Source organism: Anopheles marshallii, chromosome 2, assembly GCF_943734725.1.
Source record: "Anopheles marshallii chromosome 2, idAnoMarsDA_429_01, whole genome shotgun sequence".
NCBI lineage: Eukaryota > Metazoa > Arthropoda > Insecta > Diptera > Culicidae > Anopheles > Anopheles marshallii.
This window is the reverse complement of record NC_071326.1, coordinates 80,391,217-80,405,054: the sequence shown is the minus strand read 5'-3', so window position 1 is coordinate 80,405,054 and position 13,838 is coordinate 80,391,217. Positions and strand designations below refer to the sequence as shown.

General features: G+C 41.4%; 1 protein-coding gene across 1 annotated transcript in view; it reads left to right on the top strand.

The window, feature by feature from the left end:
• Nucleotides 1–3,067: 3,067 nt before the first annotated feature.
• Nucleotides 3,068–13,838, top strand: part of LOC128718661 (transcription factor SOX-1) — a 121,275-nt gene continuing 110,504 nt past the window's right edge. The window contains exon 1 of the mRNA XM_053812281.1: nucleotides 3,068–3,165. Coding sequence (XP_053668256.1) covers nucleotides 3,068–3,165 — 98 coding nt within the window. The remainder of the gene's footprint in view (nucleotides 3,166–13,838) is intronic.

Sequence of the window (13,838 nt, the reverse complement as noted above, 5' to 3'; positions counted from 1 at the left end):
GTAAAACGTGTGTGGTTAGATATTAATAGCGAATGAATTTAAATAATGATGTCATTAAAACATCCCTTTCGCGCTGATGTGACTGTGCCATAAATTATGAATTTTCTCCCATCCATTACTCACGACAGTGATAACCGGCCACGGGGATGGTTTTTCGATTGGTTTGGGAAACAATTTTCCACCGGATTTTGATGGTTTCTCTTGAAGCAAGAGAGAGAAAAAAATGTTCCACCAAAACCCATTAATCTTTCCCGATTTGACGAAACGATTTCAAAACCTCAAGAACGTGCGTGCTGTACTTTCCGCAGCATACGGAGGATATTAGTGTGAAGGTCCTGCGGCCTAATTTGATTGTAACTATGGCCCCTCGTACACTGTTGTTGCTGTGTGGGATGAGCGTAAAGGATGAGCTTGTAAATCTGTGTAAAATCATATTTCCCCCTAAGGCGGGTTGTTGTTGTCACCCACCCCCCGAGAGCAAGTTTGAGTAACTCGTTTTGCCCTTTCCTTCGCTCACATTGCGTCTCACGTTTTTCGCCTGCAACACAATAGACACAAACAACGGATACGTACTGCCATTAAAAACACACGGGAACGCGCTACACATTCCACAGCCAAATTCCACGCCAAGGCGATGGGACGATGAAAGCAAGGTTACATAACTTGATCTTTCCGAACGGGATGTATGTGTCTCTATCCCACGGGTGTAACGTGTACGTACGGGGCAAAGTTTTTCCCTGCCCAACCCATCCCGCTCACCGGGTAGTGGGCGAATCGGAAGCAAATTCCCTTCTGAGTTTTGCGTGAATGGATTTTCACTTTCCAAAGTAGATGATCTTTTTAACTTTCCACCGCTTCCTTTCTTAGCATGTAGAAGATTCTATCCCCAACAACAACAATGCAAACGGTACACCGGGTTGTGGTGGGGGGCGAACGAGTTGTGAATTTTGGACAGAAGGTTCTACGCTGGAGCAAGTTGTCAAAAGGCCATAAGTCTTTTGCAGCGCACAATAGCTCCACGGTGAGAAAGGTCAAATGCTTTACAGTTGCTAAAAAGGGCAGAGTTTCCGATTTTTTTTACCTCACACACAGGGGAAAAGGCAAAGTTTTCCACTGGTTTGGTGAGAGGAAGAGACAGGAAAAGTGGGTGAAGCAACACGTTATTATTTTGTAATTTTCTTTGTTTTGAACTGTTAAATTAGCCAACAAGCAATAGTTGATTCATTGTAGTATATAGTTTTATCAGTTATTTAACTTTGTCAAATACTGTTTAGAATAACTTGCTGATCGCGAAGAATATCTTATTTCCACTGTCTATTAACTGTTTTTTTTTGTTTAGTTGTGAATGTTGGTTTTGAAAATAATTTGCTATAATTTCGGTAAATTTCGAGTATAAATTTGTTTGGTTTATAGTATCTGATAAAAGAGCTGTTGAGGAATCAAAGTAACTGTGCCATAAAATCTAATAGTACTTAATTTGATTTAATTTAGTAAACATTATTTTTATAATTATTCACTTTCAACACATTTCCGTGTTATCTTTGCTGCATTGAAAAAGATGCTATAAGTGGTGTTTACATTTGGGGGCTTAAAGTTTTTGAATTATTTTTATGTTACGTTATTATTAAAGTCATTTGTTTAATTTGATGATCGGCGATGATGACGGCTTTTGCTACATTATATACGCTACATACGCTACAATATGTGCAAATTATTTCTTCTCAGTAATTGGCCTTATCCCGGTCAAACTCGATCGTTTGCACATTTCATATATGTTTAAATATTGTAAATGATTTCGTTTCTAATTTTATACATTTCTTACTTTTTACACTTTTAAATATACATTTGTTCTGGTGTTAAAAAGTTGTCTTAGTAAAGTTTTTTTTATCTTATATTATTATCTTTTTGTGTCTTTGATTGACATTTTTAAGTTTCCCAGCTATTAAATTTTTATCGTATCTCTAGTTTATTCATTTTTGATATTTTCTTTTGGTTCTTACTAACTCTATCAAGTCTTTTAGCGTACGAATAAGATTATTTGTGTAGTTTATTTTTTTATTTATTCAATGTTCAGTTATTAATATGTATTGAATTCATACACTCATAAATTTGTTTATTTGTTATGAAAAAAGGGAACGGTCAAATACACCGAATGTCGTGAGCTGGTTCTAATCTGAACTGGTCCTCGTTTATGTTAAGCAAAATTAATTAAAATTTGCAATCATATTTGCTGTTATGTGAAAGTAAACATCTTTGTTGCATTTACAGAATGTCTTCGAAGATTTTTACGTAAATCGTAAATAAATACCGTCAACCGGCCAAGCAGTTTTTCGATAATAAATCCTTTAATAAATCCTTACAGCATCGCAATTCGTCCCACAATTTTGGGGCACTGCTCGGAAGCACTGTTACACACCCGCCGAGAAAACCATTGAAAAGCACGTGCAAAAGGAAATATCATCCTTTAAAATTAATAATTTACGCTATTGTTGCGCAACAAAGGAACGGGAATGTTTCAGCCAGCGTTTTCGTAATTAAATAAATTGATTTCAAGCGACGTATACGCGTACAAGCAGAGGTCCATCACGGAACGCATTCGAAACATTCGAAAAGTGCATCTCACGCACACCTTTTCCCGTGCCCGTTCCTCCTTCACACGTGCGAACATCAATGAGTGATAATCTATTCGCGCGATCTTACGCCGATCAACCACGGATGTTTTTTTTTGTATTCTTCTTCCACTGCGGCAAACGCGGCTGAGCACCAGATCGGGCGTTTCAGTGTTTCATGTTTGGGATGAATGATAATTAAAATCCACCGTGGTCGTGGCCTGGTAAAAGGGAAAAGATGATTGTACAAAATATGTTTTCGGTACGCAATTGTTTCCCGCTGAGTTCGCGCGGTACCGTGGTAAGGTGTGATCTACCGACAAACGGTGGGGAGGAAGGCCATGGTGTGGAGCGGTATGCAAAACAGTGGCTAACGAAGCGACGAGACTATGGTGCGGGAATTTCAATGCTGTTCAAACGAGTCGACACGTATTCTTTCGGCAGCATACACAGCAAGGATGCCGGGACGTCGCCGGGTGCGCATGAGATGGGAGTTTCCGATGCCGCATTCTCCCGACGTAACGTTTTGGGGCACGAAGTTTAGCATGAAACAACGGTAAGCGACAAAGAAATCGGTAGCTGTTGTACCAACAAAGATTATAATGCTGCATTGTTTGGTCCATGTGCCACCCCGGTGATTGGGTTTGGGGGAAGAGAGAAAGCCGAAAGAACCCAGCATTGATCAGCTTGAGTAGAATGATAAGAAACTAATGATGGGGAGAGGGAGAAGGGACAAGGGTGAAGAGCAGAAAGGAACGAAAGGGCTGTAACAAATTGGTTAAATTCGTCAAAATGGCCGCAACCATTTATTATTGGAAAACCTTTTCTTCCGGTGGAAGGGATTTTAAGTTCGCGGGTTGTCGCGCGGAATGCCCAGAGTATCATCAAACAATTGCTCTTTTACGCGTGAAAGATTGACAATCTGCACCGTTTGTTGTTGTCGTTGGGTGTTAAAAACGCAAAACCACATCACGATCATGCTGCGCCAATCTCGCCAAAAAATCATCATTGTGTACTGCGGCACCGGCTTTCATTCAAAGCGCCAATGACCAATTCTTTCGCAGTGTCACGTCACGCCGGGTTGTCCCTCGCTCATGCCGAGGATTTCGCCGACGAATGCTGCGGATGGCGGGCGTTAGGCCCAAAAATGGAGGTTTTGTTTCCAGCGGTGATCAGTCACCGGCATTGGCAAAAAGGGTGCCATTTTTGGGGATGGTTTGCATCAAACGAACGGATGCCGCCAGTGATGATCGCTACGGTAAGATAAGGTGTTTTTTTGTGTGTGTGTCACTTGCAAGGATACCGTACCAAGAATGACACATCGATGCCATTGTGATGGTTTGTTGTGGAGTTTGTCGGTGGCCATTTTGGATACGAGGGATGAGTAGTTTTGATTAAATTGGACTTCGTTTTATTGATTTATTTCTTGCAAAGGTTCTATACCACAAGGAACATCTATATCATATCAGAATATCAGATATCTATCTATATTCTAAAATGATAAGATATCTAAAATGATAAGATCTTTTTACCTTTTAGTAAATAGTAGTTTTTAGTAGTAAACGTTTGGGACTCACGAATTTAATCATAATAAATCATAATCATTCATTCATCATAATTCCCGTAACATATCCAAATCTTCAAATTTTTTGACGTTAGACATTGATTTCAAAATTAACATCGAATTTTCGTCACTCCTTTACTACTATTATTTGAATTAATCAATATTGACGTCTACTATAAACAAATCTTGCCATAATTTCCCATTTAGATGTAATAACCTTCTGGACTTCGTATCTTAGTATCTTGGGGATGTTGGGGCTATGAAGGCTTTTGAGTAATTCCACGTAAAGATTTATGCAATTTTTATTTATTCTACACGTAAGTAAAAATGATTTTTTTTTGGTTCTTTCGGAGAATATCAATATCGTCGTTGATATCTAATTAATTAATTGAGACAAAGCTTCAATTTACACAGATGGACTTTTCGAGTTAACAGAGGTTTGTAACTTTTGGCAATATTCAACGGAATGTTCTTTGGTGTAAAGTTGAGGATATTGCGTACTTCACATGTTAACCATTCTCCGAAACTCATGTTGTAATTGATGCTTGATGGTGTAGGTGATCCAACTCCAAGTTCTCGCTACATTCTAATCAAGCACAGCATTTTTGTTTGATTAAGCAGAATGATACGAGTTTTTTCTTAAGTCGAAATGTTAGAGATGCCTTGAAGATTATGGAAATCTTCTAACAATCTTCGAATTAATGGATCGTTTGCAAAAAAAAGGTCGTTTGCGAACTTTTAGTACAGCATCTTAGAACTTTCTGTTGAATTAATATTCACTTTATGCAATAAGCCCAGGCCATTTCTCTCGAATAAGAAAAATAAAAATATCCACTTAAATATTAATTGTTATTATTAGGTATTTTTTCGATAAATTTGTGCGGTTACAGACCGCTGTAGAAGTGAATCCTTACGAATTAATTATTATAGCACGCACCAAAGCACCTGGCGAAAACAACACATTGAACGACATGCCCCTACTCAGTTCAATTTCCACAGAAACTTGTTGCTACTCATATGCTGTAGCGTGTATTGTAATCTAGTAAGCATATTTTACACACTCGAGTACAAGTCTTAGAACGTGAACGTCATTGAACAGACGCCGAATTGTAGAGACATTTCAGCACATAATATAGCTAACAGGTAGGTTTGGTTATGTTGTTTTTTTTTTCGTACCTTAGAAACCTCCGTCGTGTGGTAAAAAGTAATTAAACGCTACAAAAGCCACACGCTGACGGTGTGCGCCTCTCGGTACGCGTACATTGATACGGATTCGTCGTGACACAAAAGGGCGGCAACCCCTTTTGGCTGGTAGGGCTGTCCCGCATGCATGGTGACATACTTGCGAAACGGCGAAAAACCAATGTGGTGGCCCTTATGCCGAGCAGCCGTACGCATACGGCTTGTGGATGCCAATCAGGAGAGCGATTTTTTGTTTGCTGTTCCGCAACGCAAGGGAAGATCAAAACGAAGAACAAAACATCCGAAACGCGCAGTAAACAAAGTGTCCTTTGTCCTTCGAGCGTGTACAGCACACGTCAAGGCATGGTGAAAAATTAAATAAACTGGTCCCCAGCCGTATAACATCCCGTTTAAGGATATAAAAGGGGATCGGTGGGCTACGCAGCACGAGGATCGTGTGGTTCATCGCGATGCATCTGTTGCATTGGTGGCGGTAGCACATTGAACCTCATAACGAACAATCGAAATTTTTGTAATCAACCCCCCGCTGGTTGTATTTTATAAATCGTTTTGACAGGCACCACGAGCACCGACTGTATCGGATTGGGGTCGAAATGGCTAAGGTGCTTTTCGGGTCGGTGTGATGTATTTTTTTTTCTTCTTTTGGGTCGCTTGAGTCGCAGAATCGATCGGATTGAATTGGTACAACCAAAAAAAAACCTCATTGGAGTTGGGTCGTATTTAAAGGTGGGGGTCAATATGTGCTGGTATGATTAATATTGGCAATCGCTTGAACGACTACCTACGACTACAAGTGACCGGTAATGATGTTCTTCGCGTGCACATGATAGGCTGGGGTTTTGTGTTGTTGAGTGTGTGGATTAACGTAAATCTTCTGTCTTTTGTTTGTTTGAGTTAAAAATTGAGTGTTGGGACACAAATGCAGCTGATGTAATGTGAAGTTTCGTTCCAGTGCCCTCAAACCCCTCCGATTGATCGCCCAACTCAACACATACGCAACCTTCCGGGGGAATGTTTCCCGCGGCTGGTGCTGCTGCCATTCAGGCAAGATAATTGTGAGCGCCATTCCTTTTCATGGTCCACTCAGGCGCATCTTTCCTACACACAACGATCCTAATGGGTGTTTCGAAGAAAGCAACTGATTCAGCTACTGTCCGGTACATCACACCCCAGGGATGCTCCGGCCAAAGCGGGTTTGCCGGCCAAATGCCAACCGTCCACTTGACGTAACTACTTTTCAAACCATCGAACGTCAAGTGAATCGGTGGTGAATGGTTTGCAGAACAAAGGCTAATTATGGTTTCACACACTTTACATGCCCGGCGGGACGACGTCGACCAGCACGGGAAATAGTTTCCCGTCATCGCGCGCTATCGATCATAGCGGGGTAGCGCACAGTGTTCGGCCACTAACGTGCCTCTGAAGTGGATGTACGGTGTCGACTCGACAGCGTGTATTGTTTCGTATCAAAATCCGTACCCTGTCTAAGATACGGAAGCATCCGAACCATGGGGCGGTTTGAGTGGATAACGATGGCACCGATAACGCGAAGCCTCGGTGAGTTCACTTTTGACCCAAAAATCTTCAAAACACGGCTGAGATAGGCATTTTGACGAAGACGAAGATGATAATTAGGTAGCGCAACCGGGGTTTTGGGAGCCCCCATATCTTGAGAAAGGTGCGTACACGGATGAACCGTGGTACGCGCGTACCTTGGGGTCAAACTGGTTTGGTGGGGCTATCATCGGGTTTTTGGCGAAATGATTAGTTGGATTTTATCACGGTAGTCATAAAACGGTGGCTGCTTCTGGAATGGGAAAAGTGGGCTGTTTGCTTCAAGGGATTCCACTGCTAGATGATTATTGTTTGATGAGGGTCGTTGGCTTGACGTTGGAAGAAGATTTGTGCAGATACGATTGAGTTGAGTGAGTGAATTTTATTGCCAGGTGGAGCTGGAATGAAACGTATCGCTTCCCGCCAGATGGCGCTAGCAGGTGGGGTAGAAGTAGGTTTGAGAAAGAGTAAATTCTGCCGTAACCTTTTGTGGTAGTGTTGGGTAATGCTGGTGGTAGCGATGGGTTAAATGCCTCACCAGCTGAAGTTGAAGCTATTTCACTCTAGCATTTTTTGCAGATGACCCTCGCGCAACTTCCGGATTAATCATCGGTTAAGCTGATAACTCTGGAGCAGCACCGGATCAATTCGGAACTGGGTATCTATCTCTTACCAATAAAGATGCTCGTCGGCATTCGGCAGCGTTGTCCCGTATTGATGTTGTTCCAAAGTAGGTTTGTGCATTGTGGAGGAGTTGCGAACAGTTTAGAGCCATTTGAGCTGGTCGGAAAATAAGAAGCTGTTAGGAATTGTTCGGAATTTACCGCGCACCAAGGACAGATTTTTTGTCTGAGTAGAATATGGTTGGAGAAGGGGATATAGGAGGAGGAAGCGGATCAGATGAGATCTCTGATTCGGTTATAGCTACATCAAAACTTAGTGGGAGTCCTAAAGACTAGAAGACTAAACTAGGGGTGGTTTATGCTACGGTATAATAAATGCAGTTCAGTTTGTCACTGTGACTCGGTTGTAAAATTCTTTCTCTTTTTTTGTCCGTAAAGATTTTACTAAAAAGATCGTCTGGTGTGTTTTTGTCTGGTGCTGTTTTGTTTACGTGACCCATCCATTGGAGCTTTGCGACTCAAATTTGCTTCACGACGGTGGATTTATGCCATGTCCTTGTGGACATATGATCGAAGTTGCCGGTCTCGTGCCCATTTGAGATCTTGGTGCGAAATCCCAATACAGTGGATTAGTAGGGGAAGGTTCAATGATGATGATGGAATACTCCATCGTTCTTCCCAGTGCCTCGCAGACAGAAGAAGATCATGTCTTTGGGCTCAACTTTATTCTTTATTGGTACAACTTTTTATTTGCAACTTGTTATTTGCTTTATTTCTTTCTTTATTCGTTCGTCAATTTATCTTTTGTAAGATCCAGTTTGTTTTGTTGCTGGTCAAGTTTCTAGTTTAGTTTTATTCTTTTACTATACTCTTTTTTATTTTAATCTTGTTTTCAACATATTTTTCATGTTAGTGCTGACAGGTAGCAGGTTGGCAAGTTGGCTATGATACTAATGCTCGCTAATTCTCAAAGCCTTCACCACATTCATATGTTATTATTATTACACTACAGTGTATTAACATCCCTATCTTCTAGAACTGTCATAGAATACACGCTATTCATCGTTAGCAAACAGTGATTCGCTTCGGTCTCTTCCAAAGCGGCACCTGGCAATACAGAGCTGCTGCTGCTGCTGCTGCTACTCAAATGTTTCTATTAGCTATTCTGATACTTTATAAGCTCACCGTTGAGGAGCACAGAGTTGGCATAATGGAAAAATAAATATCCACGCCAATTGTTGTCCAGTTGCGCTAGGGTTGGGGTAGGTAAATCGCACATCACACTGAATCATTGCAGGGGTGAGCGAGTGCTAAATGATTTGTTCATCCCTGGTGTCTCGCTGCCGGGTCGATTGCGTCAGTGTCCTCCCCTGTCCTCCCTGAGCCGGGTATCATTCGTAACGCCATCCATCAAAACCCGCTCGGGTCCGTTGAAGTTCGTGGAATGTGTTGATGCGGTGTGGACTGTTTGAAGTTGTGGCTAATGACATTGTTTGAAGAATAGAGAACTGCGTTGTGTGGGGAATTCCTGGCAATTGTGGCGATGGTAATGTATTTGGTGTGCAATTTTTGTACAACCCACCGAATGGGGTTTTTGTGGTTAGTGAGCACAATTACATCTCATTTGGATCATTGTAGTTCGTAAAGAACCATACATGTTGTGCTCTTAGCAGTTGGAAATAAAGAGAATATTTTGAAGATCATTGTACATATATTAGTCTAACGTAACCATTTTTTAAGACACTCGTCGGGATTCAGACAAAGCGCGCCATTGTTACATCCAACAAAAAAGTGCTTATCATGAGCAATGTAACAGAAAGTAAGTGAACCGCGAGTCTCGAGATTGATGGGACGGATAGTGCTATAAAATAAGTCAGGCAGCGAGGAACGGCGGCGAAATAATTGAAAAGAATGGATGAAAGATCATAATCTGTAGCATTGATAGGCCTGAGTAAAGATTAATCCATGCGTACGGATTTTTTTTTCTCCTCCCCGGATGCTTCGCTCTAGAGTGGGTCAGGGAAAAAGGGATTTCCTTTCTTTTTTTTTCTTTAGGCCCTTGTTTTGCACCAGGAAGTGGATGCGGATACAGATGCTAGGTGGTGCACAAACCAACCCAAGTGGGAAGCGGGAAAAACAAAAGTGATACAAAAACCGAAAAACTTTCAAGAGCTTGCGGAAAACGCTCGCAGGACACCGGATCGGGGTTTTATTGTGGCGGATAGGAAAGATCTGGATAGACCAGATATTGGGTCTTGGCCCTGCCAACCATATGGCTTGGGTGTGTGTGTGTGTGTGTTGTAACCCCTCGACGGTTACCCTTCGTTAAATGCGGCGTGAATGATGATGATTCCGATGCGATAGCGATTATCTCGGTGCGGGAATAATTGTTGCAAACAATGCAAACATGACGGGAAAGAAAGGGCATCAGCAAGGGCGATTCGTGGCCGGGCCGAGATTTCATCAGTTGGCAAGCGAATCCGATGGATCCGAAAAGAAAGGGCATCAGCAAGGGCGATTCGTGGCCGGGCCGAGATTTCATCAGTTGGCAAGCGAATCCGATGGATCCGATAGATACAGGATGCAGGAAAACTCTGGGAAACCTAATTACGTGAAGAGCACTCGATGTGAGGAGTCGTTTCGTGGCGTTTTTTTTTGTCGGGATCTCTCTCTCTCTCTCTCTTTAACGAACCTTTCGCATTCGGACACATTTTGTTTGCTAAATTCTGAACACGGTGGTACTTCTTCACACCCTGGACATAGACACAGCCGACAACGGTCGGTGGCGGAACATTGTGTATGGGGGAGAACCAAATCGAGACACATCCCTTCAATGTGTTTCGAGTACTTTAAAGGGAGTGATTGTTTCATGGACACTTTTCGGCTGGTACGGGAGGTTACCGCCAGTAATTGTGAGGACGAGTTGCGGAAGTAGTTGAAATGGAAGTATTTCAAGTGGTCTGGTGAAGAGAAGCCGAAAGTTTACATTCCCCACCACTAAAGGTGTTTTTTTTTTGCTGGGAGGTAGACAGGACAGAGGGAAAGGACAATTACGTTCCCTTGGTGGTACTGAACGTGTACAGACTATCTGAGTTCTCATGTTTTCGATTTACCTTCGGTGTTGAATTCACACAGTACAGTCACTTCTGCGTCAACGGTTTGCTGGTCAAAAGGACTTTGTGTGTGTGATGGATATTCGTGGTTCTGTCTTAAGATGTTGGTTGTTTTGAGGTGAAACACTCGAAATGTTTGCCATAAAAACCGGAACAGGTAAATTAAGGTATCAACAATTGAAAGTTAATGCAGGAAAAAACATTTGGTGCTGTTTACCTTTGTTGATCGGGTTTTTATCGTGTAGAAGAAGGTTGGCTAGTCTGACGTTCTGATGTTATTTCGTTTTGGTTTGTTTAACGTTTTTGTATTAGTTTAGTTTATCTATGTGTTTGTTTAAGCACACTTTTATTTTTACTTAGTTCTGTTTCTAATTTTCTTATAGTTGTAATTATTTAAAGGTTCTTTTAGTGCTCTAAAATTAATTTAGTGTGTTTTACATGTTTTTGTTTGATATTTGTTTACTTCTATTTTGCTTTTTCTTCAATTGTTGTTATTATTATTTATTATCGATCTAGTTTCCTCTTGCTCGTTAATTTTTAATTTTATCGTTTTATTTCTCCATGACGAATAGCAACTTTTTTAATACTACGAAAAATTTGCATTTTTCTGTTTATGTTTTTCATGTTTATTGTTCTAGGGTTGAATTTTCTTTGTTTATTCTTTATTTCAAATTTATTTACTTTACTTCTTTTTTATCTTATAATCATTACTGTATAAAGTACTGGTTACTGGTCTAAAGTACATATTATACCGATTGATTTATGAAATTTTGAAACGATTAGTTATATTTGTTATTATATTATATTTTTGCTGTAGTAATTAGTGAAACATAAGCATGGATTCAACATATTCTTGTCAGCTAAGCCTTTTTTTAACTTATTTCATCATCTGTTTGTCATTTATACTTTTAGCATCTGTTTGTCTTATATAATATCTTCGTCACGACCATTGCTCACAAAACTCCATGTTTTCCAAACAACAAGGTTCTTACCGAACGCTTCCACAGCACAGATGCGCTAACGTCACATCTAGCATTTTAATGTACAAAGAGCGTGTTTATTTGTATAATAATTTGCTACACTGCTGAAATAGGATCAATGGGCTATCAAACTATGGTAACAATTTTGTTAACGCTTCATTGTAGCTTTATGCGCGCACAATTCCTTCCAAACTGCAGTGTTAATCCATTGTGAAACCCTTGAATGGGTTTCGCCATTTATCAGAACGTATCTAAATGCGGCGCATAATGGTGCCCGATGCCTTTAGCACCGAAACTGTCCCAAAAGCTACCAAAAAACGGAACGGTGTGGTTTTGGTGCGGTGTTTGTCCGTGGTCTCACGAACGGACAAACACGGAAACAAGACGCATGGGACGGATAAAACACACTTTTGACGGTGGCGCCTGCTCTAGCCGCATCTTGGGCCCAAAGAGGGGGGGGGGGGGGGGGGGGGGAAGACAAGGGAGAGTGGGAAGGTTTGCCGGGACGAGCGGGGGGAATGTGTTTCTCCAGCCCCTCCGTAAATAAATTGTCGAAACAGACCGTGGCTCCCATGTTTATGGATGCGTTTATCGGCAGGTAACGAACGGTGTGTTGGTTTAGTTTTGGTTTTTGTTCGTTCCTCTACTTTAGGGTGTTGTCGGGACGGGTGAATTTGATTTTTTTATTACCTCGCCGTTACGCGCGGCTCTATGCAAATAGTAGGCTGGCTGTGGCCGTGGTCAGGTCAGAAACGGCCGAATGTCCGAGAGTGGTCTTCTTGCAAGTGCGCCCTGCACAAACAATGTCCGTACCGATCCGTGAAACAAGAGAAGCACTTCGTGACCCAGCGGTGCATAAGGAGAAAGGCACATAGCGCACAAGACGCACACCTACAGGCGCACGGTGTTCGGAGGTGCATTCCCGGTTGGAAACAGTGTTAGCGATTCCATTAGCACGTTGACGAGCACGGTCAGGTTGCGTTATTATTTCCAGAGCAGTAAATTGACACTAATTGATTGTTTTAACAGAAAGAAAAGCTGACCGTGTGTGCTACGGGAAGGTTTGGCGCGAAAGCAACTACAGCGCACGGTGTGCTGTGTGTCCACGGGCTGGCGCAACAGCCTCCCGGTAGCTACGCAAATACCGGCTGCACATGACGCCAGACGGTTGCAGGGTGCTGGCTCCGGCGGTGCATCGGTTAGCTTCCCGACTCATTTGATGCCAATCGGAAACAAGAAATAATTTAAACGGTCAACAACGAGTCACAACCGTTGGCGATGTTGGCGCACAAACGAAAGTTTTGTTCGGTCAGACAGATTTCAAACAAGCCGGGGCTGAAGATTATGCTTAAACCGTTGAACTGGACAATCGCCGTTTGGCGGAAATGAGGAATGGGTCAAGCAATAACTTGACTTATGCACGAGAAATAAATCTCTTGTAGTATGCAAATAGTGATGAGGATAGTCTGAGGAAACAAAAAATACAATTTTGTGCGAAAATACAGCTTTGCGACCCGTAATTGTATAGTTGTTCACATGTGTAGTTAAATTAAGTTAAATATCTTTAGTAAAAAACAAAAGATTTGAGATAAAACGTTACTGCTGAAGTGTTTTCTGGATTCTTTTCAAGTTGAAGTGAAACATTTAGTGGTAGATGTGGGGTGTTTCCTCCTTTCTTCAGATTTTGCAAAAAGAAATCGATTCCAGAAAGCAAAGAGTCGGAATGATTCCAAATTTGCCGATAAATATTCCATATTAACTGGAAAAGAATTCAGAAATGGTCTATACTTTCACATTTTCATTCTAAAATCCTATAATCCTCATACTTTGGAGATGTAGTGGAATAGATCCACTAGTGCAAACGAACGAAACGAGTACCAACAAACTGCCTAGAGAGGAATAACTATCATTAGATCCTTATAAGCGAATCAAATTTGACGTATTCCAGCTTCACATTGGATATTTCTTATTCGTTAAAGATCTCCAAAGATGCGAAGCGAAATACACTATCAAAATTATAAATTCTTGAGCTTTGGATACGTGTCTTCGTCTAAGAAAGCTGACTGAATCTCTTTTGCTTATTTGCTCTTTAGCTCTTTTGAGCCATAGACATTCATAAATTTCAATCGAAGGACTACGATACTTCTTGGTGTTTGAAAGTCTCTAAATAGCATTTGAGCAGTAATCCGGCG